The sequence below is a fragment of the Trachypithecus francoisi genome, unplaced genomic scaffold (assembly GCF_009764315.1).
Source record: "Trachypithecus francoisi isolate TF-2019V2 unplaced genomic scaffold, Tfra_2.0 Lachesis_group3, whole genome shotgun sequence".
NCBI lineage: Eukaryota > Metazoa > Chordata > Mammalia > Primates > Cercopithecidae > Trachypithecus > Trachypithecus francoisi.
The window spans coordinates 151,945,317-151,970,243 of record NW_022681468.1 but is presented as its reverse complement, the minus strand read 5'-3'; the positions used below and the strand labels follow the sequence as shown (position 1 = coordinate 151,970,243).

Below are 24,927 nucleotides of genomic sequence, written 5' to 3'. Positions count from 1 at the left end.
AGGAATGGAAAATCAAATATTGTATGTGGGATACAATATTTGATTGTATGTGGGAGCTAAGCTATGAGGACACAAAGGCATAAGAGTGATATAATGGACTTTGGGGACTCGCAGTGGTGGGGGGAAGGTTGGGAGGGAGTGAGGGATAAAAGACTACATGTTGGGTACAGTATACACTGCTTGGGTGGCGGATGTACTACACTCTGAGAATTCACCTCTAAAGAACTTATCTGTGTAACCAAAAACCACTGGGATTCCAAAAAAATTGAAATAAAAAAACTAACTAACTAAATTAATTAATTAAAAAACAGTGTATGAGAGTTCCAGTGTTAACATTTTTGCCAATCTTTGATATTGTCAAGGTTTCTTTTCTTTTCTTTTTCTTTTTTTTTTTGAGGGAGAATTTTAGCCTTTCTTTCTGTATATGTAGTAATATGTCATGATTATTTGGATTTGCATTTCTCTAATGCCAATGAGGTTGAGCACTGTCTTGTATAGGTTTTGGTTGTTTGAATACTCTCTTTTGTGAAATGTTTATTCAACTCTTTTTTCCACTTTTCTTCTCCCAACTTTGAGTTTGTTGTGAATTGCCTTTGTCTAATTGATTTGAAGGATTTCTTTACACAATCTGAATAGGAGTTCCTTGTCAAATACATGTATCGCAAATATTTTCTCTCATTTGTGTAGCTTGCATTCTGGCTTTTTTAATGGAATCTTTTTCATGAACTTAATTTAATAAAGACAAAGTTGCCAGCATAATATAGAATACCATCATGTTCTGTAAAATATGCAAATATTTCTTTTCTTTTTTTGGTTATTTTTCTTTTGAGAGGGAGCCTCGCACTGTCACCCAGGCTGGAGTGCAGTGGTGCAATCTCAGCTCACTGCAACCTCTGCCTCCCAGGTTCAAGAGATTCTCCTGCCTCAGCCTCCCGAGTAGCTGGGATTACAGGTGCAAATGCCACCACGCCAGGCTAATTTTTGTATTTTTAGTAGAGACGAGGTTTCACCAAGTTGGTCACACTGGTCTCAAACTCCTGACCTCATGATCTACTACACACTTTTAAAAAACCAGATCTCACGATAACTCACTCACTATACAGTGCCAAGGCAGAAATGGTGTCAAACTATTCATGAGAACTCTGCCCTCATGATCCAGTCACCTCCCACCAGGCCCTTCCTCCAACATTGGGGATTATAATTTAACATGAGATTTGGGCACGGACACAGATCCTAACCATATCATAAACTCACCCATACATTGATATAATGACTATTTTTACTGTATATTTTAGAGCTGTACAAGGCTTACTTGCAGTTTAATGTATCTGAATTTATCTCCAAATAAGGGAGAGGAGAACGTATATTAGTGGTTCCTGCCTCTTGTCAGAGTTGGGGTGTCATAGAAGGTACTAGTCTTAGTAATCTTGGCAAAAAGTCTCTGTAAAAATCAAATAGAAATGAGGTAACTGTTCTTTATTATTGTTGATCTTGAGTGTTCTGCTGCTGGTTTTCCTAAAAAATCTAAATAAATGAATAACAAAAGTTATGCACAGAAAAATAACTAAAAAGGAACAAACAAAAAAGCATTACTGGCCAAGCATGGTGGCTCACATCTGTAATCCGAGCACTTTGGGAGGCTGAGGTGAGAGGATCACTTGTCCAGGAGTTTGAGACCAGCCTGGGCAGCAAAGCGAGACCATATCTCTACAAGAAATTTAAAAATTAGTCAGGTATGGTGGTATGCACTTGTAGTCCTAGCCACTGAGGAAGCTAAGGCAGGAGGATCAGGATTGCTTGAGCCCAGAAGGCTGAGGCTGCAGTGAGCTGTAATCAGGCCACTGCACTCCAGCCTGGGCAACAGAGTGAGACTCTGCCTCAAAAGAAAAAAAAAAAAGCATGACAGATATTTGAAGAAACTGAAAAAGTCTAACATAGTAAATGGAATAATTGGACTTCAACAAGACCATTGAGAAAATGAGACAGAAGCAAGAAGAGACTCTGCTAAAAATTTCCTGACGGAACAACCACTGACCCAAGAGCACTGTTAATGCCAACCAGGATATACACAAAGGAATTCACAATTTAGGAAAATTTTAGTAAAAAACAAAAGATAGAAGGAAAAGCTTAAAAGCAGCTTGAGAAAAAAATCAAACTTTAACATAATATAAGCTGACTTCTCAAAAGAAACAATGGAAGCAAGAAAATAATGGAATAACATCTTTTATATGCTTTAAATAATCACAAATCCAGAATTTTACACAGTGGAAATATCCTTAAGAAATGAAGGCAAAATAAAGACGTTTTCAGATAAACAAAACTAATATAAATTGTTTCCAGCAGACCCATGTCAAAAGAAATATTAAAGAGGGTTCTTCAGGTTAAAAAAAATGATGCCAGATAAAATCCCAATAGTGCAAAAAATAATGAAGAGTACCACTGGAAATGGTAAATATGTAAGTGAAACTACATAAATATTGACTATTCAAAATAGTAATAGTAATGACTTCTGAAATGTAAACTATAGGGATAATTCAGGGGGTGAGGTGCTGACAAAGAGAGTTTAAAAACTGTAATATTCTTCCATTGTCCAGGCAGTGGTAAAATAACGAATTAATGGTGGCAAATCAAGGTTGCATATTGCCATCATTTAGGTAATCACTAAAGGAATCATGAAATAGTATATAACTAAAAACTAAGAAAAGGGAGAAATGGAATAATGAAAAATACTTATTAAATCTAAAAGAAGGCAAAAATGGAAGATATAATATCAAACCAAAAGATAGCTGGGTAGCAATATTAATATCAAAAAAAGCTATTAACACAAGAGGCATTATAATATTACAGAGAGATAAATAGGGACATTTCATAACGATAAAAGGGTCATGATAGCAGAAAACCATAAGAATCCTAAATGTTTATTTGCTTAATAACCAGCCTCAAAATATATAAACTTTAAAAGCCAACAACTTAAAGGAGAAATAGACAAAGCTGCAATCACATTAACTAATATAACAAGCAGTCAAAAAAAATCAGTAGGCATAAAATATTCCAAGTCAATAAGAGCTGGAAAACATAATTTATAAATTTGACCTAATTGATACACATAGATCTCTACCCCTCCCAAAACTTCAGAATATGCATTTTTCAAGTACACATGTAATTTGTAAAACTTAACCCTATAGTGGATCCTAAAGTAAGTCTCACCAAATTCAAAATTGAAATCATAAAGAGCATGTTCTCTGACTAAAGCGGAATTAAAACAGGAGTTAATTCCCCGAGTACGAGATTGTAACAAAAAAAAAGGAATTAAGAATTCAAAAATAGGCCGGGCGCGGTGGCTCAAGCCTGTAATCCCAGCACTTTGGGAGGCCGAGACGGGCGGATCACGAGGTCAGGAGATCGAGACCATCCTGGCTAACACGGTGAAACCCCGTCTCTACTAAAAAATACAAAAAAACTAGCCGGGTGAGGTGGCGGGCGCCTGTAGTCCCAGCTACTCGGGAGGCTGAGGCAGGAGAATGGCGTAAACCCGGGAGGCGGAGCTTGCAGTGAGCTGAGATCCAGCCACTGTACTCCAGCCTGGGCGACAGAGCGAGACTCCGTCTCAAAAAAAAAAAAAAAGAATTCAAAAATAAAACTAAAAATATCCCTTAACTAATTGATTGGAATTTAAGCAATACACTTCTAAATAACCAGGCATCGAACTAGAAATTATAATGGATATTAGAGAGTTTTGAACTGAGTGATAATAAAAACGCAACATATCAACTCATGCAGGATTCAACATATGAGGACTCATTCTTAGAGGAAAATATATAGCATTAGGTGTGACTCTTAGAAATGAAAAAGATTAAAAATTACTTAAGTATCAATCTCAAGAAGCTGAAAAACAAATTAAATCCAAAGAAGCAGAGAAATAAAAATAATAAAGAGTAGTCACCAATGAAATAGGAAGAAAATGCAACAGAGAAAAGTAAGCCAAAATCTGAGTCTGCAAAGACTAATAAAATTGACAGATCAAAAAAAAAGTGTGTGGCACCTCCCTGCACCTTCTCTCTTCCTCCTACTCCCGCCATGTGATAGCTGCACTCCCGCTTCCCCTTCTGCCACAACTGTCCATTTCCTGAGGCCTCCCCAGGAGTGGAGCAGATGCCGGCATCATGCTTCGTGTACAGCCTGTGGAACCAAGTGCCAATTAAACCCCTTTTCTTTATAAATTACTCAGTCTCAGGTATATATTTATAGCAATGTGAGAGTGGACTACTACAGCTTACCTTTGAGTGTTTTACAAATTTATGGGTATGCTTTTTGTTTGTAACCCTGACTAGGAAGGTGAGAGCATTACTGGTCTTTATTGGACTGCGGCTACGAATGCTATGTAGTCTGCAATGCAAGGAACAGGTCCGTACAAGGGATCAATAGTTATACTTCTTGCAGCATTTTCAACAGTTCTGCTGGAATATTCATGTAGGTGACATGCCTGCTAATAATGATCTAACCTTATACTCTTAGTACCTTTATGAACCCTAAAATATATATTTTAAATCCTTTAGATAGAGATTGAATTCTCCATGGATAGTACACAGAGGGTATATTATGTTTTGTTTGTTTGGAACTTTAGGGAGAGTTAGCCACAAATTTGGAAAACCACATCAGCTACCTTACTCTGCTATTTGTTGCTTATACAACTGATACTTTGTCAGCAATGAAGCGCATCATCTGAATATGCATTTGAGGGGTTTCCACATAGATAGATGCAAGCATCTGATCCCTTCATTGGTCTGCATTTCATTAGGAGAAAAATACTACTTTGTTATAAATTACGTCCTTTCATTGTTTCCTTAAAGTTGAAGCATCGTCGTGTATATTGATTTAAAAATTATGTGTGTAGGCATGTGATATTAGTTACTAATTTTAGCTGAAGATAATTATAATTTCATTTCAGATTTCTGTTATTTAAAAGAAGGTCTGGAATCGGATAGGTTGAGATCAACTCGATACCACGATATTTGCTAAAATTTATTTGAACACACAGAAAAGACCCAACACAGAGGCCTCTTTATTACTATTATTTCTAATATTCTTTTAAAAAATTATTATCTTTACACCCAGCGGTTTTAGGCACTATCAAGTGTCCATCGTCTCGGGGCTGGGAACCTTTGCGCCCTTCTTCAGCTGTGCTCTTAGGCAGTTACCGGCGAGACCCGGACCGGAACCTTGGCGCGGTGACGCTAGTTTCCGGCGGGTTACTTAGAGCGTCGAACAGCTCTGGGCCAAAGGACCATGAGAGGGCCGGAGCCGGGTCCCGAACCAACGATGGAGGGAGACGTGCTGGACACACTGGAGGCGCTGGGGTGAGTGCTTTTGGAGACGCCTTTTTCCTGAAAACGCAACCTCTCCTTGGCCTGGCTGCTTAACCTACTTCCCTTGGGCCTCTGTGGGCCTGGGCGGCCCTGTGCAGGCCGTCTTCCCTGCCTCGATCCCTCCGGCGCCGACGGAGTTAAGCGGGAGGCGGGAGAGAAATCTATTTAGGGGGTGGAGCAGGGCCGGAGAGCTGGGGTTCGTGGCCCCCTCTTTCAAACTTCTTGCCTCGCGGAACTCTGTCGCAGGAATCCGCGGGGTGGCGCGGAGCGGCCCTTCTGGCACTGGTTTTCTGGGCGAGCCCGTGCCCGCGGTATTTGTGATATTTGTGTTGACGTAGTTGTGGCGCCCGGAGGTAGGTGCTTGGAACCTGAGCTGCTGTTGAGGACTGTTGTCTCCTACAGTGTACAACTTGTGGCTTACTTGGGGCTCTGAAGCGAATGGCTTCTACTTTGACCGGAGAAAGTGGTGTATGTAGTTCATTGCGGGTTCATTCTTTCAACCATTTCATCTGTTCGTCAACGTGTATATTAGCTTGTATGTGCATTTACACATATTTATGTTTGTAAATTTCCTCTAGGCAAGGGAAAAAGATAGTTCTACAGATTACTCGTGGCTTACGTAGTCGCGCAGGCTATTGCAGGCTACAGTGCAGTGTGGTAGGTGTTGTGAGAACTCTTAGGATGGAGGTGGCAGTAATATTAATACTTAACAAGTGTGGTGATTAGTAATCTCCCCCTCAACCTCGTCCTGTTTTTTCCCACACAGCTGTTGTCCCCATCCCAAATTATGTCCTGCCCATTCGTCTCTTGAACTCTCCTTTCCCTCATTTTATTCCTCCTCCTCCCCAAGTCAGCTCCTGGAAAACTGATGCTTTGCATATTTTATTCACCGATGTATTCCCAGCAACACACTAGAACGGAGTCTCTTACAGTAAATGGTTGAATGAATGAGTAAATGAATGAAGAAAAGCTTAGAGAAGAGAGCCCACAACGGTAAGCATAGGACCAGATAGTTGAGTCATACAGTGCACATTAAATAAAGAGCTTGGAGCCATCTGCACATTTGTTTGCCCTGCTACGTGCTGCTGTTTCTTGATAGGGAAGCTGTGCCTTTGCAGTGCAGCTTGAACCAATCCCACACCCCACTTTATCTTCCCTAAAACTGCATTTGCCCCCCTATCAACTGTTTCTTTAGTTGGACTCTGATAATATCTACTTTGCAGTGATCCAGTGTTACCGAGTCTTGCACTTAGTAGATCGTGAATACGGATTTGTCCAATGAAAGAACAGTGCCATTGATTATTTAGGGGGCATTTTTACTTCTGTGAAGTCCCTTGGAAGTTCTCCCTTAACTTGGTTAAGAAGGAACCAAAACAAGAACTGAAAATACTTAGTAGAATTATTTAGGCTCCAAAGAGTTTGAGCTCCCAAGTACTTCAGGTAAGAATACTGGGATCTCATAAATGGTTTATGAAAAAGGAAAAGGCAGTGCTTTTCTTCTTTCTTCATTTCTTGAACTTATTGTTCCTTTTATAAGTGTTTTGGAAAGTTCATTGCTATAATCTTGATTTTTATCAAGGAAAACTAGTTTCAGATTATTCAACATGGAAAGTAAAACAGTTTACGCACTCCAAAATTAGTTTTTCCTGGAATAACCATGAGGGCAAAATTTTGAAGTCTGAATTCGCCTATGATAATAAGATGTGAAAAAAGTAGTTATTTACAATATGTGTTGTAATGCAACACTGTGTTTTCAAATATCCATGTAGATGGTGAATAATGCATTTCCTGTTGTAAGGTATTTAGGATATCAGGGAAGGTACTTCAGTTTGTCATGTAAAATAAATTAATGGGAGGCACTTGAAGGGAAAAATCTATGTGAAAGGACAATTTAGTGTTACAGGTGAAAACAGGATAGGCTAGGAGTCGGTAAGTTTTCTTATCTGTGAAAAGAGAGGACTGGAGCAGATGATTTTAGAAGTCTCTTTCAGTTCTGATAGTCTCTGATTTTGTGGAATAGTAGATCTCAACGCTGGAAGTGCATCAGAATCATATGGAACTTATGAAAACTGTTCCAGTCTGGCATATAACATAGACTGACCGAATCATAATCTTCAAGCGGTACAGTACAGACCTGCATATTTTTAAAAGGATTCACAGCCTTGGTTGAGAAACACTACTGTGGAGAGAAATTTCCTTTAAATATTTATCAAACACAACTGTATATTGGACCTCATTCTGAGGAGTCAGTGGTGAGCAAAAGAGACTTGGTTCCTGCCTCTGTGGAGTTTACAATCTAGTGGAGAAACAGACATGATCACAAAAATAATTATAAACTATAATAAATGTGTCAAAGGGAAAGAACAGGGTGATATAACAGCAGGATCTAAGAAGTCTTAGGGGTTAGTGATAGATTCCTGAGGAAGTGACATTTGAGTTGAAATGGGAAGGGTGAATAGAAGTTAACTAGTTGAGGTTGGATGGATGAAAAAGGGGAACCAAGATATCCTTACAGTGAGAAGAAAATGTGAAGACTGTGGAGTGGGAAGGAGCTTGCTGTATTGGAAAAACTGGAAGGAGGCTAATGTGGTTGGAAGGCAGAGTGTGAGGGGCAGAGTGGTGGGAAATTGGATTAAAGAGTTAGGTGCAAATTAGGGCATGCAGCCCCTTTTAGGCTGTGTTGTGGATTTTATTCTTGATCGTAACAGCAGTGGGATGCGATTGAAGAATTGTAAATAAAAAGGGAGTGATTAGATGTCTAGTTTGAAAGTTACATCTGTCAGCAAGGTGGAAAATGGATTGGAGAATTTAGTTAATAGTCTGGGAAAGAAATGATGGTTGCTTAGTGGCAGTGGATATGGAAAGAACTACATTACTGGACTTAGTAACTGATTGGATATTAAAATTCAAAGATTCATTTCTCTTTATTTTAAAAAAGATTTATAGACACAGGGTCTTGTTATGATGCCCGGGTTAGTCTTGAACTCCTGGCCTCAAATGATCTCCTGCCTTGGTTTCCCAAAGTGTTGGGATTACAGGTGTGAGCCACCAGGCCCCACCAGATTAATATCTTCAGTTGGTATTGAGCACCAAAATGAAATGATACATCTTAGAATCTAAATTGGATACAGAAGAATGTGAAGATAGGAGAAAGTTGGTAAATATGGAGAATGCAGAGGGATCAATGAATGGAGGTAATGATGATATCAAAGAATAGTTGTAGGTGAGTGCTCAAAGAAGCAAGCTGGAAGGGTAAGTAAGAGGTTGTGGTCAGGGAGCCACATGTTTGGATTAGTGATTTTGGAGATAGAGTAGTTCTGGGTAATGGCAAGGGTGCAAGGGGGGCTGAGTGACACGTGCAGGTTGAAACTCAGAGCTCAGGGTGTAAGATAGGGTATACATACAGACTTTAAAGAAACTCAGTATAATGGCAAGAACAGAGGTAGAGAGGAAAACTGAGCAAAGAGGATGTTGAGGAGTGTCCAAGAGGTAATAGATGAAAACCACAAGTGAATGGGTGGTAAATCTGCGTGGCCTGTGCTTCAAGAGAACAGGAGATATTTATAAGGTAATGGGAGAGCAGTGATAGTGATGCTATTTTGGTAAGTAAGGAGGCCAAAACCCCTACTATCTGATCTTTAGGAATTTGCAAAAATAAAAATAACTAAAGCTAGAGATGGTAGGAATAATAATCTTAGTTTTTTGTTTTTTTTTTTAAGAAAGAGAATTTTCAAACCGAGTCAAAAGAACAGAAATTAATAATCTGTTCTCTTCCAGGGTGGGAAGAAAACCTCCTTCCCCATAGGTTCAAGACTATGGCTAGATGGAAGGGAGCTCAGTACCCAACCTTGGGGAGACACAGAAAGGGGCCATGCCAGGCACTTGCCTGGAGGCAAGAGTAGCTTTTGGGCCACAAGACCTGATGGCCACTGGGGTACTGGCCTGGAAATAAGTCCTCATCTTCCCAGAAATGTCTTATTTTTGTCTGCAGCAGCTGGCTGAGAAAGATTTTGGAAAGGTGTGTACCTGGAGCACCCAAAGGCATAACCTTCCCTTTTCCTTGGCATAGGCCTGATAACACTGAGGAAAGGCCATGGTTTGGCAATGGAGTGTTCAATAGTCTTCATCCCTGTAAAGTTCAGTGGCTCTTAGGGTGACAGGAGAGGAGATGACTTGAAAGACCAAGACTCAGCTTCTCCCCTACTGAAACACTGTATCCTGGGGCCACACTTCATGGCAGAACACACACTCACACACACATCTCAGGAACCCAACAACTCGGGAGCAGGCAGCTCTGGGTATTGTTGGTCTGGCATTTGCCTATTTGGCGTCTAAGCTGTCCTAAAGCTCTTTACAATCACTTCTCACTATTTCCAGGCCCATGTGGTGAGGTGCTCCAGCTTCCACTCTGTCAGGTGACCGTAAAGGCATAGTGTAGGAAAGACCCCTACTAGAATGACCACTGCTTGGAAGCAGGGAAGGCTAAGAGGCCTGCACCTACCCAAGGCTGGTATAGACGTCCTCTGCTCTGCTCCTCAAAGACTGGAATCAGGTTCATCAACTCAGTATCTGCCATCTCATCAAACCAGGACTGCACAGGCACTGCATTCTCTGGGTGGAAGATGTAAGAAGCAGACAAGTTGTCCAGGATGAGGGTTTTCCTCAGGTTCCTCCCCAGGAGGCTGAGGTTCCTGACTTAGCAGCCCTAGTGGAACCACAGGACTCATGGAATAGGTGAGCTCGGAACACCCCACACTGGTCCAGCAGATCCGTCACAGGTCAGCATACTTGGCTAGGTTGGCAGTGAAGAGAACACATTCAAAGAGTTCTCTCATTTGTCTCTTTCCGCGTGAGGCCTCTTGAGCACATATACCTGCTTGAATGGTGTCCTCAATCTCTGTAGGCACTGTGAAGCTAGCATTGTTGCTGGGCTTAAAGATGCACAAAAGTTTCATCCAGGTCAGTGACCACACAGATCCTCCTTTGATCTTCCTCTGTCACCTTGGAGCAGGCATGTCCCTGGGATCTGATAAAACTGGTACTGGAGGCCGGGCGCGGTGGCTCAAGCCTGTAATCCCAGCACTTTGGGAGGCCGAGACGGGCGGATCACAAGGTCAGGAGATCGAGACCATCGTGGCTAACATGGTGAAACCCCGTCTCTACTAAAAATACAAAAAACTAGCTGGGCGAGGTGACGGGCGCCTGTAGTCCGAGCTACTCGGGAGGCTGAGGCAGGAGAATGGCGTGAACGCGGGAGGCGGAGCTTGCAGTGAGCTGAGATCTGGCCACTGCACTCCAGCCCGGGCGACAGAGCAAGACTGTGTCTCAAAAAACAAACAAACAAACAAAAAAACTGGTACTGGAGACACTGGAGCAGATCTGACTTTGCAGTGGTGTTGACTTCCTCCTTATATGCACGAACTCAATGGAAGAGCTTAACTGGCCATGCTGGGTGTGAAAATAGCAGAAAAGGGCCTTGAAGATGTTATATCCACAAGGCTTCTTAAGGACGACTTGGAGACCAGGCCTTGTTTGGTGAGCACCAGGGCGTCTTCCATCTGCGCCTGGGTGATGATGGAACTGTGCTCCATCTAATTCCGCAGGTGTGGGCTGGCTGGGTGGAAGAACCAGTGAGCCCACGGTCTGGGCTAGGCTGGGGGGCCTGGGCTTGGGCTCACTGCAACTCTTGAGACTCCGACTCCCACAGCTGTTCACATTCCCCTTCTCCTTTCCTCCCTGGGCCAGGAAGCGAGGTGGCCTGTACCAAGGGTGGGTGCCCGGGGATGGGCTCCCATGGATACCCTGGCTCCAGTCTCCTAGCAGCAGCTCTGGGCTTCTCAGTTTGGGTCCAAAATGGAGAATCCAGAGTGAAAACGAGAGGAATAATCTTTCTGAGAAGAGATGGACAGTATAGCAAAATATATGCCGTGCTGTGGATGGAAAATAGTGGACATTCTTTTGGGAAGCAGAGAGAGGTGGAGAGTTGGATGAGAGGCAAAGACAATAGGTTGGGTAAATGATGGGAAAAGAAAGGGTCTTCTATTTTGTCTCTTGGCTGATGAAAATAGAAAGTAAATTAGGCCCTGGTTGTGTTGTTCAGGAGAGTTGCCAGCAGCCCTAATGGACTGAAGATTTGGATCACCCCGCTTGAAGTAATGTCCGACCAGCAACTATGCTTCCAGGGTATGAGGCTTTGGGGGAGGGCCTAGGCCCAGGGGAGATGTTCCCAGCGTTTGGAATAACAGTAGCACTTTGATGATTAACTAAGAATATATAGAACAAACTAGGAGCTTGGTTATTCTCTGTAAATGCAGAATGGCGTTGGAAATCAAAGCAAGTATGAAATAAATGTGGTAAGCACTAAACAGTTGCTAAATGTAGCATAAATAGACTCTTAAATGCACGCTCTAATTTCTCATGTACTGCAAGAGGAGAAGGAGTGATGATAAATATTGAGAGTTTTTTTTTAATGAAAGTAAAAAAATAAGTACTATGCTGCTTAGGAGAGTTCTGTGGACTAGCAGCATCGTCACCACCTGGGGAGTAGAAATGCAGAATCCCAGACTTCATTCCAGCTCTACTGAATTAGAATCTTTATTTTAATAAGACCCTCAGGAGATTCATATGCACATAAAAGTTTAAGAAGCACTGTTCTAGCCAGAAAAGTGCTTTCATATCCTTACTCAGTTATCTAGCAGAATATTTTGAGACACTTCTGTTGCATAAGACAATTAGATACATTTCTGGATGGTGACAGAACAATAGGGGCTAAGAGTGCGGGGCTGTAGACAGAGGTTGTGTGGCTCGGTTCTGGGACGATTCGCTATGATTATGGCCATCCCGGACGAATTATTTACCTGTATCTTCCTGAGCTTCCTCGTCTGTAAAAGGAAGCTAATAATCGTATCTACCTTATAGGGTATTTTGGCAATTAAATGAGAGAATTTATATAAATCATTTAGTGCTGACCCAACATACAGTTAGCACTTTATAAATGTTAGCCACTATTGTGATTTTGATTGTTAATTAGATGTTCAGGTATGTTAAATGCATTTATTTTTTCCTCTTTTTATTTTTACTTCACCTGATGAGCTAAGGCATTAAAGATTAGATTTTTTCCCCAAATTCAGAATTTTTTGTGATTTGACCAGTTTTTGTTGGTTTTTATTATTGACATTTCAGTTAAAAAAAGCTTCCACTAATATGAATTAGTTAAATTATTTCAAGAGTTTATGAGTATTGCTTTATTGCAGAAATGAAAGCAAGCAAGAGGATCTAAGATGTTTACTAAGAAATCTCATTGAGAGGCATTGTAAGACATGGAGGAGGGCTGAGTCATAGAAGAACCAGCCTTGAGCTGGGGGTGCAGAAATAATGTTCTAGTCTCAGCTCTGCCTTTACTTGGATGTATCAGCTGGACCAGGTTATTTCCTTAGTTTCCTTATAGTTGTAGACAGAGGTCTAACAAGACCTGTGTTAACGATGGAGCATTTGAGTTGAACGTGGATTTGAATGCTAGTGCCATCTTCTGATTCTACACAATTAGGATAATGCTAACTTAAGGCATTGCTGTAAAGATTAAATGAAATATATATATATATATGTATGCATGTCTAGCACTGTGCCTGGCCTGCTACATAAAGGCAGGTTTCCTAATGTCATGAAGTCTTAAGTTTCTTTACCTACAAAATGAGGATTTGAAAATACCTGTACTCACCCTTCATCTGATATAACCAGAGAATTCAAAGAAAAAGAAATGCAAGTGGACTTTAAACATATGCAAAGATGCCCTATGTCTTGCTCATAAGAGAAATGTAGATAAAACTATACTGAGTTACCAGATGGTCAAAAACCCAAAAGTTTGACAACTTTGGTGAATGATGAGGGAATGGGTACTCTGATACCTTGATGGTACAACCCCTCTACAGGAGAATTGCATAGTATCTAGCAAAGTTACATATCTATTTACCCTTTGACCCAACAGCCTCACCTCTAGGAATCTATCCTAGATATAAACTGACAAAAATTTGCCGAACTATATTAATAAAACACTGGAAACAGTCCAAGTGTCCTTTAGTAGATGCTGATTAAATAAAATATGGTGCATCCAGACAGTGGGGTAGTATATAACTGTAAAAAATGGTTGAATAATATCTCTAAATACTGATCTCTACTAATGTAAATGTATGTGTGTGTGAGCATGTATGTGTTTAAAGCAAGGACTAGAACAGTATATAGTAGGCTGCCTTTTATCTGAAAGAGGAGACAAAAATGCATATATTTATGTTGAAAAACATGATGGAAGGACAATCCCAAACTAATAAATATGGTCACCTGGAGGGGAGGGAGGGAACAGAGTAGAGGATACAAGATTAAAATTGCAAACTAGATTTTTCTGAAGTACTTTGTTTTTTAAGTTAGACTTTGAAACCGCTTTAATGTTTTACATAATTATAAGACAAAAAAGAAATAAAAAGAAACAAATCCCTATAAACTAAAAGCTGAACAAAACCAATGTCTATTGATATATCGAGTAGGTGGTTTAATCACATGGGAATGGTTTTCTGTATATCCTTACAGGAATACGTTGTAAATATAAAAAAAATTAAACTGTAATTTTATTGTTGGTAGTAAGCTAGATTTCCTATTCTGAAGCAATATGTAATTTATTCCTATTTAAATATATATTAGGAATTTGTAAATGTCATTAAAACAAGACTTGTAAGAGAAGATAAAAATGTAAAACAAAATAAGTAAAACCTCTGCAATTCTAAATGCCAGTTGGAAATAGCAATATGAACTCCTACTATAGTTTCTCTGAAAAAGGCATAGAAACAGTGCCCAACCTTTGGTACCAGATTATGTACTCTAAATACCATTAAAAGAATCGGGGCTTCTTGGAGAAATGCCTGATTCCAAGTCTAAGGCAGGAAGATGATGTAGAAAGCAAGGAAAGTATTCAGAGAATACGGGGGACAAGACAAAGGGCTCCATTGGCCTATGTGAATGGGCTACTACGAATCAGACATAGAAGAATTTGAGTAACAAAAGAATAATAACTGTAATGGATTAAAACACATCAAATATATTATCTATGAGTTTATAATGTTAACAAAAGTTCAGTTACAAAAAACCATAAAAGTAGAAAACTGATCATCTAATTTAGTTGATAGTATATAAAGTGTTTTGAAAATTTAAGATTCTTGTGAAATACAACTTGCAGAAATGTTTAAAAGTGTGAAATTATAAATAAATGAGGCCAGTCACGGTGGCTCACACCTGTAATCCCAGCGTTTTGGGAGGCTGAGGTGGGTGGATTGCTCGAGCTCAGGAGAGCCTGGCCAACATGGCTAAACCTCCTTTCTACTAAAAATACAAACATTAGCTGTGTGTGGTGGCGGGTGCCCATAATCCTAGCTACTCTGGTGGCTGAGGCGTGAGAATCGCTTGAACCCAGGAGGCAGAGGTTGCAGTGAGCTCAGATTGTGTCACTACACTCCCGCCAGGGTGACAGAGTGAGACCCTGTCTCAAAAATAAACAAATAAGTAAATAAATAAAATAATATAAAATAAAAGGTTTAGATTAAAATGATCTAATAGGTTCTTTTCAACTTTAGCTTTTTTAAATTTGTAATTTGTATCTGTGCTTTTTTCCACCACACTTTTATTGTAATTAATGTAAGGTTATTAGACTTTATGCTGTATTTGACTTTGTGATATCTGTGGAATTTATCTTAAAATTGGTAGATAATTTTACTGTGGAATGTTAAAACGTAGGAAAAAAGCTAAATGTTAATTATATAGAGCAGGAATCAGCAAACCATTTCTTTAAAAGGCCATGTAGTGATCATTTTCAGTTACAACTACTTAGCTCTTCCATTGTAGTGTGGAAACAGCCATAGCTAATTTGTAGATTAATACATTTAATGGCTGTGTTCCAATAACATTTTATTTACAAAAACAAGCAGCAGACCTTAACACAGAGTATTGAAAGTTTTTTTGTTTGATTGGCTTATTTAGTATTTAACTTGTATTTCTTCCTTTCTAGGTATAAAGGACCATTGTTAGAAGAGCAAGCCCTTACCAAGGCGGCAGAGGGTGGATTATCTTCACCTGAATTTTCAGAGCTCTGTATTTGGTTAGGCTCTCAAATAAAATCATTATGCAACTTGGAAGAAAGTATCACGTCTGCTGGTATTGCCATTATGTTTTATTTACTTTTCTGTTTAATAGTAAAATAAACTGATAACTTATGGTTTATAGTTTTATCAGTAATGTGCCCAGTGTACAAAGAAAAATCACATATTCCAAAGAATTTCAGTATGTGGTAGTAAACATGTTTGGATTAAATTTTATATTAATCCAAAATTGATACTTAAATTTGCTATAAAACTATAAGCAATTACTGTTCATCTGCTATTTTTTTTCTTCCTGACAGCTCTGATATCTTCTGTCTAAACCTTAGTATAGTTTTTTAGAAAAAGTAGGGTCTGAATTTGATTATTTAAAAGTTTAATTTTTGAATGGTGCTCATGTTGAATTAAGGCTTAAAATATTATATATATATGTAATTCCTAATTTGTGTTCTGAAGCTTGTAGCTCAGGATATGGGTTCACATAGGAATACCTCTATTAAAAACTTCTGTACTAGCTCATAAAGCTTCTTTAGTTCATCACCATCTTAGAAACTGAAGTCCTGTGGGTCTTTGGTAGAATTTCGGATATTAACAGTATAATAAAAAAAAAAATTAAAAATTATGCATTCACAAAAGTAGCTTTTTCTTTGAAAGGTATCCCTTTTTTTCTTAAGAGATGGGGTCTTGTTATGTGCCCAGACTGGACTTGAACTCCTGGGCTCAAGCAATCCTCTCACCCTACCCTCCTGAGTAGTTGAAACTGCAGATACGGGCTACCGCACCCAGCTTATCCTTACTTTTCAGTTGTTTTTTCCTTGCCAGATCTAACAGTTCACTTGACGCAAAGTAAAATAAGTTGAATTCTAAACATATAATACGACCGCCTACGTAATTACATTATGAAATAAAGATAGGCACTGAGGGTTAAATGGTTGCATTTATTTTTCTGAATATATAGAAATACAGTAGAAATGGATCACTTGCTCTGAAGTGAATTAATAATTATAGCCATAATAATGCTTTTACTATTTCAGTTGTTAACATAAGCTTCGTGATCACACATTTAAGGATTTAATGTGAAAATTTAGAATTGAATGTCAAATGGAAATAAATGAGTAGATTTTATAGTATTGGATTATATGGTAAATGCTTAGTAAATGTTTTATGATTTTTCTTTTTTTAAAGGAAGAGATGATCTAGAGAGCTTCCAGCTTGAGATAAGTGGCTTTTTAAAAGAAATGGCATGTCCATATTCTGTACTCATATCAGGAGATATTAAAGATCGTTTAAAAAAGAAGGAGGACTGTTTGAAACTTCTATGTAAGTTATGTTGAACATTTAAATGCATGTGTTTGATGTGGTTTTTATTATTTTCAAGTCAAGATTTATTAATGAAGCATTAGACATTTTGTATATTAAAAAGGTTTTAATATTTTACTTAAAATACAAAGCTATCTCAGAAATGTTTATATAATATAGGATGAATTTTACCAGTATACCTTCTAACACTTGTGATTTATTTGGCCAACGTAGAATGTCCTGTGTTTGTGATTTATATAGTACTGTAGTAATTTTTTCTTTATCTCATTCTATCTGTTATTATTATTCCTGACTATGTGGCTAAAGTTGATGATCTCCAAGGTCCTATTTAATCTTAAAGCTCTCTGAAACTAGGCACTGGATGATAATTTGTTAAAAAAAAATTGTTGATCACTTACTCTTGTACCAGGAACTGCTCTGGATACTAGAGATATATGAGGGTTGTTTGTTTGCCTTTTTTTTTTTTTAAAGATAAAATTTGTGCCTTTAGGACACTTATATGTGACCAGTTTCATCAGGGAGGGATTTGGAATATAGGTCATACTGTATTCAAACAATTGCCATAAATAGTAGATCCATGTTTGTATTGGGTCCTTTCATCATTTTTTTACTTTAGGTTAATTTTATAATGTTTTTAAAGTTCTACAAACAATGACTAATCTAATACCTTTTATTATTGAAGATTTCTCTTTCAGATTATACCATTTATAAAATGATGACATGTGACATATTCCTCCTAGGTGCTAGTGTTTTAATAAAGTTTGTTTCATTGGAGATGAAATTGTGTGTGTGTGTGTGTGTGGTGTGTGTGTGTGTTTAGTGGTGTTAAAAGTATTGGCATTGAAATTACCTTGTATGTGTTGAATGGGGATAAAAATTATATGTCCTCTCTCTCCATCCCAATACACCGTTCTCCATCTTCCTCCCATTTGGTGCGAGTCACTGATTTAATGAAGCACTGTTAATGGGAGATCACAGTAACTCTTAGGTATTTTGGAACAGAAAGGAACCTAAGAAGCACCTACTAGAGGAACTTGCATATCCTTAATATCACTCAATGAGAATGATGTAATCCGTCATGGTTCCCTTTTTTCCTTAGCTGCTAAGAAGCTTAGCAATTATAGTGATACAGGTTTCTGGTACAAGTAGGAATAAAGAAGAGATTTAAGAGAAGTATATTGGTTTTTCTGATTATAAAAATAACATGCTCAGGAGGGCGGTGATGAGGAGTTAGTGTTTAATGGGTACAGAGTTTCAGTGGGGAAGATGAAAAAGTTCTGAAGATGGATGGTGATGTCATAGAACTGTATACTTAAATTATGATTAAAATGGTAAATTTTATATGTTCAAAAATTACATGCTTATAGAAATCTTAGGAAATACATAAAACATAAAGAAGAAAAGCATTTATAATTTCACTCCCTAGAGAGAATATTGTCTTTGTCTTCTGTGTACCTACACGTGTACACACTCTCACACTCTCACTCACTCTTAAATAAGATAAAGATCCTGTTACAGCTTTTCTCCTCCTCTTCATTTGATATATCTTTTATCTCTTTATTTCCCTATCACTTTTTTTTGAAAAAATAAATTGGCTCTGCTGTTGACATAACGTTATGTGTAATAGACTTCAAATTTGGAGGTATTTGGATTTTTTTCTATTTTGAAATGATTTCCTTGTTCATATTTTTGCTTACTTAGACAAAGATTATGAACATTTAAAATAGTCTCTGGTCTAGATGTGTATTGCCATGTTTTGCTCCAGAAAGGTTATACCAATTCACAGTCTTACCAGCATCTATTCTTTCTTCAGTTCAACTGTTTTAATCATATTGATATAATAAGCTTCTTTGTGTTCTTTTTGAAAGTGTTTGCAACATGTATAAAATCAAAAGGGCCAAATTCTGTACCATGTAAAGAGCTTTTATAAATCAAGACAAAAAAGATAAAAATTCACTGAGAAAATGTGTAAAATACATAAGACATGAACATGCATTCTACAGAAAAATTTTTTTAACTGCTTCTAAGCATGATAAGATGCACAATATCACTTATGACAGGATACCATTTTTCACACAAAAAATCATAATAGAAGTTTGGGGGGGTAAGCCTTTTCCTATACTACAGACGTTAGACTGCGGTGGGAGAATAGCTTGTACAGCCTCTTAGGAGGACACATTTTCAGTGTCACATTAAAAATCACTTGGCCTTTGGACTTGGCAATTCTTTTGACTTGGCAATTCTTGTCTATGAATATATATCTGTTTCCCCAAGTGTACAAAGATAAAAGAAAACCATGTGCATTATGACATTGTAGTAGCAAAAAGACCAGAAACCTGAGTGTCCATAAATATAGATAAATAGAAATGGTACATTAATGCAGTGATGTCACTAGATAGGTAACAGGAAGAATGCAGATAAATCAAATGTGCTGATATGGAATGATCTCTAAGATATGTTGGTAAATACAAAATAAATATACAGAACATGGCCGAGTGCGGTGGCTGACGCCTGTAATCCCAGCACTTTGGGAGGCACAGGCGGGCAGATCACGAGGTCAGGAGATGGATACCATCCTGGCTAGCACGGTGAAACCCCGTCTCTACTAAAAATACAAAAAAAAAATTAGTCGGGCGTGGTGGCAGGCGCCTGTAGTCGCAGCTACTCAGGAGGCAGAGGCAGGAGAATGGCATGAACCCACCCGGGAGGCGGAGCTTGCAGTGAGCCGAGATCGAGCCATTGCGCTCGAGCCTGGGCGACAGCGCAAGACTCCGTCTCAATATATATATATATATACACATACAGAACATGTATAGCATGTTCTTGTTTATATAAAAGAAAAGCAGGTAGATGGCTACTGTGTATCTTGAATACCTATACACACACATGCCTAAAAGGGTACCCAAGAAATTAATGGTGATTGCCTTTGGGGAGGGGGAATCTAAGGATCTGCAACAGGAAGAAGGCTTACTTTTCCCTACACTGCTTACTGTCTGCGTGGATTAGCATCGTAAATGCTAGACTCTTGTCCGTACTCTTACATAGGGAACGCATGTTTCCATACAGCAACGATAGACTTCAGCCAAGGTTCTGTCTAAAATGTAAATTGTTGAAAAACTGATAATCTGTTTTAATCAAGTTTTTTTATAAGATGGGGTCTCACTGTGTCGCCCAGGCCGGAGTGCAATAGTGTGATTGTAGCTCGCTGGCCTCCCGCAAACTCTGGAGCTTAAGCAATCCTCTTCCCTCAGCCTGCATAGCTGTGACTACAGGCATACACCACCATGCCTAGCTAATTTTTAAAAAATCTTTTGTAAAGATGGGGTCTGTGTTGTCCAGGTGGGTCTTAAACTCCTGGGCCCAAACTGTCCTCCCACCTTAGCCTCCCAAAATACTGGGATTACAGGCCTGAGCCACCACACCTGGTCTTAATGAAGTTTTTAAGTCAAAAGGACCTTAGTATAGTCCTCATAAAGAAAATTTAATATTGGCCTTAAAGTTTAATAATTGATGTTAATATTTTGGTATTTGATTCTTTAAACTGTCATATGTAGACTGCATGGAAAAGTCTTTAAACCAGTGACTATCAGTCTTGCCTGTCCTTGACAATCACACTGGGTCTAAAACAAACCACACACAGATGCCCAACTCCTACTTCTGGATCTACTGTTCAGAATCTCAGAGAATGGGACCCTGGCACCTGTACTTTTAAATTGTTTTTCAGGTGTATTTTCTACTCAGCCGAAGTTAAAACTGCAATATTAAATTGTGGTGTTTATGTCTAATTTTAACTAAACAAATAAAAACAAAGAATTTTTATTTATTTATTTTTTTTGAGATGGAATCTTGCTCTGTCACCCAGGCTGGAGTGCAATAGCACAATCTTGGCTCAGTGCAGCCCTCGCCTCTGGGTTCAAGCAATTCTCCTGCCTCAGCCTCTCTAGTAGCTGGGCCTACAGGCGCGTGCCACCGCACTTGGCTAATTTTTGTACTTTTAGTAGAGTCGGGATTTTACCATGTTGGCCAGGCTCGTTTTAAACTCCTAACCTCAGGTGATCTGCCCGCCTCGGCTTCCCAAAGTGCTGGGATTATAGGCGTGAGCCACCACGCCCAGCCAAAAACAAAGTCTTACCTACTGTAGTGAAGAGTCTCTTTAAAACAAGACTATAACCATTTAAGGTTTTTGAGTCATTTTCTTAAATATGGCTGTTGAAAGGATTAGATGAAACGGTGAAAGTAAAGGGACTTGTAAACAGTTTGGGGTGGTCTATCCTGACTCAAATTGCTCTATGTGCTTATAGATAAGTTAAAGTTAGAGCTATATGTTCTCCCCTGACCTGCATGCTCTGTACATATGAGACAGAATAATTTACCAGAGTCTTACACATTCTTATCTGTTCTTAAATTGTTGATTTGGTGGTGGGTCTCAACTACTGGATTTTATACTCTTTGAGGGTAGGCATCATATCTTCCTTGACTTGGCATCCCCATTGTTCACACCGTTCCTGGCTCAGAACAGGTCCCTGGTAAACATGTACTTATTGAAATAGCAATCTAGATCATTTAATATGTTAATTAAAATGGAACTGAAACCAGCTAGTGTGAAATCAAAGAGAATAAAATAAACCATTTCTCTTTTTCCTGGTAGTATTAAATAAATTCATTTTAGTTTTTCGCTTCTAGTGCCCTTTTTTCTGTACCCATTCATCTGTTTCAAACTAAGTCTTAGGTTAAACCTCTATAGGTAAAGTAGATGAAAGTTAAGCTGCCGTTTTGTGGGGCCTGGATCTTTGCCTGCTTAACTCCAGTAGGAGCTACTAGGGCTCCTCCAGTGTGAAAAGAATCAACCATTTAAAGTACAGTGTAAATGCATTTTAATAGGGTGTCTATTTTATATAGCTTTAGTTGTTTTTTCTCATTTCATTTAAAAAAAAAAGTAACACTATGGACTAGGGAATGATTTCATTTATAAGTTTACAGTGTTCTACAGCTGTTGGTATTCTTTGGATCTTTGTAAGTTGGCATTATTGGTATTGATACTTGTTTTAAGTGAATAAATAATTTCAGGGAAATATTTTAAGAGATTCTTACGCATGTATTAACATTATTTATTTTCTCTTTATTCTAGTATTTTTAAGTACAGAACTTCAAGCTTCACAGATACTACAGAACAAGAAACATAAAAATTCTCAGTTAGATAAAAATAGTGACATTTATCAGGAAGTTCAAGCTATGTTTGACACACTTGGTATACCCAAGTCAACAACTTCTGACATTCCACATATGCTAAACCAAGTGGAATCAAAGGTATTATCTTTGTTTTATTTTCCCCCAAATTCAACTGAATGCTAACATGTAAGTGCTATATTAAAAATGAAACTATTCCCTGTCATTATGCAGTGTACATTTTATTTCAAGAGTTTATCTTCGTGTTAACCCAGTTTTGGATTCAGACCTAACAGGCCTGTGACCTAATTTGTCAGTAGCTAATATTCAGGAATCAAATCTTAATGCTTCGTCTTTGCCAGAGTTTAACATGATAGAAATCACTTAGCAAAGTTAAGGATCACTTTCCTAACCAGGGTTGTAATGTAGTATAAGAAAGAAAGAAAGAGAGAGAGAGAGAGAAGAGAAAGAGAAAAGGAAGAAAGAAGTAGAGTTATCCTACAAAGTCAAAGGAGAGTAAACTTTTAAAAAAATGGATGTTAATAGAATTGCAGTGTGGTTTCTTTAGCAGTGAGCATGCACGGTTTTTGGTGGATAAATGTTTAGTAAGAGTAAATGCATTATATAATGAATGGAAGAATGTATTAATTAGGACCCTGATGGGGATAGTTAAAAACAACTACAAACTATGTACCTTACGTACTTTGGCATTTTTTTTTTCTAGTTAGTGAACAACTCTTATTCCCAGTCAAGCCATATATTAGAGAGGGTGCTACTCTCACAGACCAAATTCTGGCCTAGTTCCTGGCTTTCATTTGTTAAATATGCAGTCCTCTAGGGGAATAATACAGGATTCATTTTAAAGGAAAATAAAATTCTTGCCTAACCTTCAAGAATAAGTACATAACTCCATTTTTAGACACAGTGCCTTAAACTAAATCCTTGTTCAGTAAAGATCTCTTTTGCATTGATAATTTATGAACTGAAAAATAAGGCGTGTCTTAATGAATGTAAGAGAATTATAGTGTCATTAAGATAAAAACAGAATATTAAAAAAATTTTTTTTGGTAGAACTTACAAACCAGAGAGTAAGTCTGTGAATCTCAGCTCAAAAACATTCTTAGAGAGTTAACAAGTTACTCTTCAGAATTTTTTTCTGTTTTCCTCTGGATGAAGACTGATCTGGGGTTTACTAAATTTTCTGGGACTATTTCAAATTAGACAGATTTCTGAGCTCATAATAATTTCCTAGTGCTTCTCAAAGTGGCTATTCCATTTTATGGGTTTTATTTAGTATTAACAACATTCTCAATGACCTCCTTTCCCTACTTGGAAGCAGTCTGTAATGCCTAGGTTCAAATACTGGCATACTAATTATAAGGTAGTTGTTACTATGACCATCTTGGCTAAATACTTCCTTAAAAGGTCTTCCTACTCTATTCCGTTTTTAACCAAAAGTAAAAGTTTTCATGTTTTCTTTCTTCTACGGGTGATTTGTCCAGAAGACACTTTGTTATCACTGGGGAAGGAAAGTATTATTTTCTAACTTAAAGTTGTTCAAATGTGTAATTATAGTGGTATAATTATAATATATAGTGGTGGTATAATAACAGCAAATATATAGCATTCACTTTTGTAAATGTTTGTAAATGTTTTCATGTAATAACTCACTTAATACTAACATCACCCGTGTGAGGTGGTTCTAAATGTTTATATGTACTAACTCAATTCTCACATCACCCAAGGTTATGGGTCATACATCACCCCTGTGTAGTATTACCTAGACAACCATGTGAGGAAACTGAGGTACTGGAAGATTTAATAAGTTAAACAAGCCAATTTCTAAATGGTGGTAGATCTGAGGTTTAAACCCAGGTAGTCAACCTTCACAGCCTGTGCCCTTAACTTACTTTATAACAAGTGATTTTTCAGATTTATTAAAACTGTTACGTAATGTTGGAATCCTAGGAATGGAGCTGAATGTGATTACACATAACAAACTACAAGTATACATTGAGAATTCCTCTGGAGTGAGGAGTTACAACTCATACTTTTTATAATGTATGAAAAATCCTAAAATTGGAGATATTTACAATAGTTGGAGAATCTACAGAAATGGTCCGTTTTAAGAAAATAATAATTTCTTTAAAATATGTAAAAAATGTATCAGTACAGAAATTGTATCATTGTAGATGTTGACTTGCTGTGAAGCTACTAAAGCTGAAGTTTTGGAGTCTCTTATTTGCGTAGGTTCTTTCTAAGCTAATTTTTTTAAAACACCATTTTTGAAATGTAATCATGCCATAAAATTTGCCCATTTATATATATATAGTTCAGTGAATTTTCTTATATTTACAGAGTTGAACAACCATCACCAAACTCTTTAATTTAGAGCTTTTCCATCACCCTCAGAAGAAATCTCAACTGTGCCCATTTACAGTTACTCCACATTGCAACCCCAGCCTCCAAGCTAATTTTGAATTCTTTCCTTAAAGAGTGCCCCCAACATTAAATAAGCTTCATGCTCCTCAAAATCTGAACTGCCCTTGATTGTTTTCTCTGGTTACCTTGTAAAAAAAACTAAATATTTCATTTGGTTTTGTGAATATTTTCTTTAGCTAATGATGGATTCTCCAGTCAGGAAGGTAAATTAATCCTGTAGTTAGGAGGATAAATTACTGAATGACCCTGATATTGTTAAAGGAAAAGTAAATGCCTAATATCTTGTTTATCAAAATAAAAATGTTTCAAGTAATTTAAATTAGGGGCTTTGCACAAGTAATGAAAATATGTACGTGATGACTGTAATTGAGATAGATGGCTTGCTCCCTTATGTTGTCTTGCTGAACAATGAATGAGAATACTTATAACTGGAATGTGTACATAGCATTTATTTGAGAAAAATCAATGTGCTGGTCAAAGGTTTTAGTATCCCTTTT

At 38.0% G+C, this 24,927-nt stretch overlaps 1 protein-coding gene and 1 pseudogene across 1 annotated transcript in view; one reads left to right on the top strand and one right to left on the bottom strand.

Moving 5' to 3' along the window:
* Positions 1 to 5,229: 5,229 nt before the first annotated feature.
* Positions 5,230 to 24,927, top strand: part of FAM98B (family with sequence similarity 98 member B) — a 33,600-nt gene continuing 13,902 nt past the window's right edge. Inside the window, exons 1-4 of the mRNA XM_033190622.1 lie at positions 5,230 to 5,357; positions 15,415 to 15,560; positions 16,688 to 16,822; positions 21,951 to 22,129. Of these exons, the coding sequence (XP_033046513.1) occupies positions 5,287 to 5,357; positions 15,415 to 15,560; positions 16,688 to 16,822; positions 21,951 to 22,129 (531 nt within the window). The 5' untranslated portion in view covers positions 5,230 to 5,286. The remainder of the gene's footprint in view (positions 5,358 to 15,414; positions 15,561 to 16,687; positions 16,823 to 21,950; positions 22,130 to 24,927) is intronic.
* LOC117069562 lies at positions 9,849 to 10,957 on the bottom strand (annotated as a pseudogene).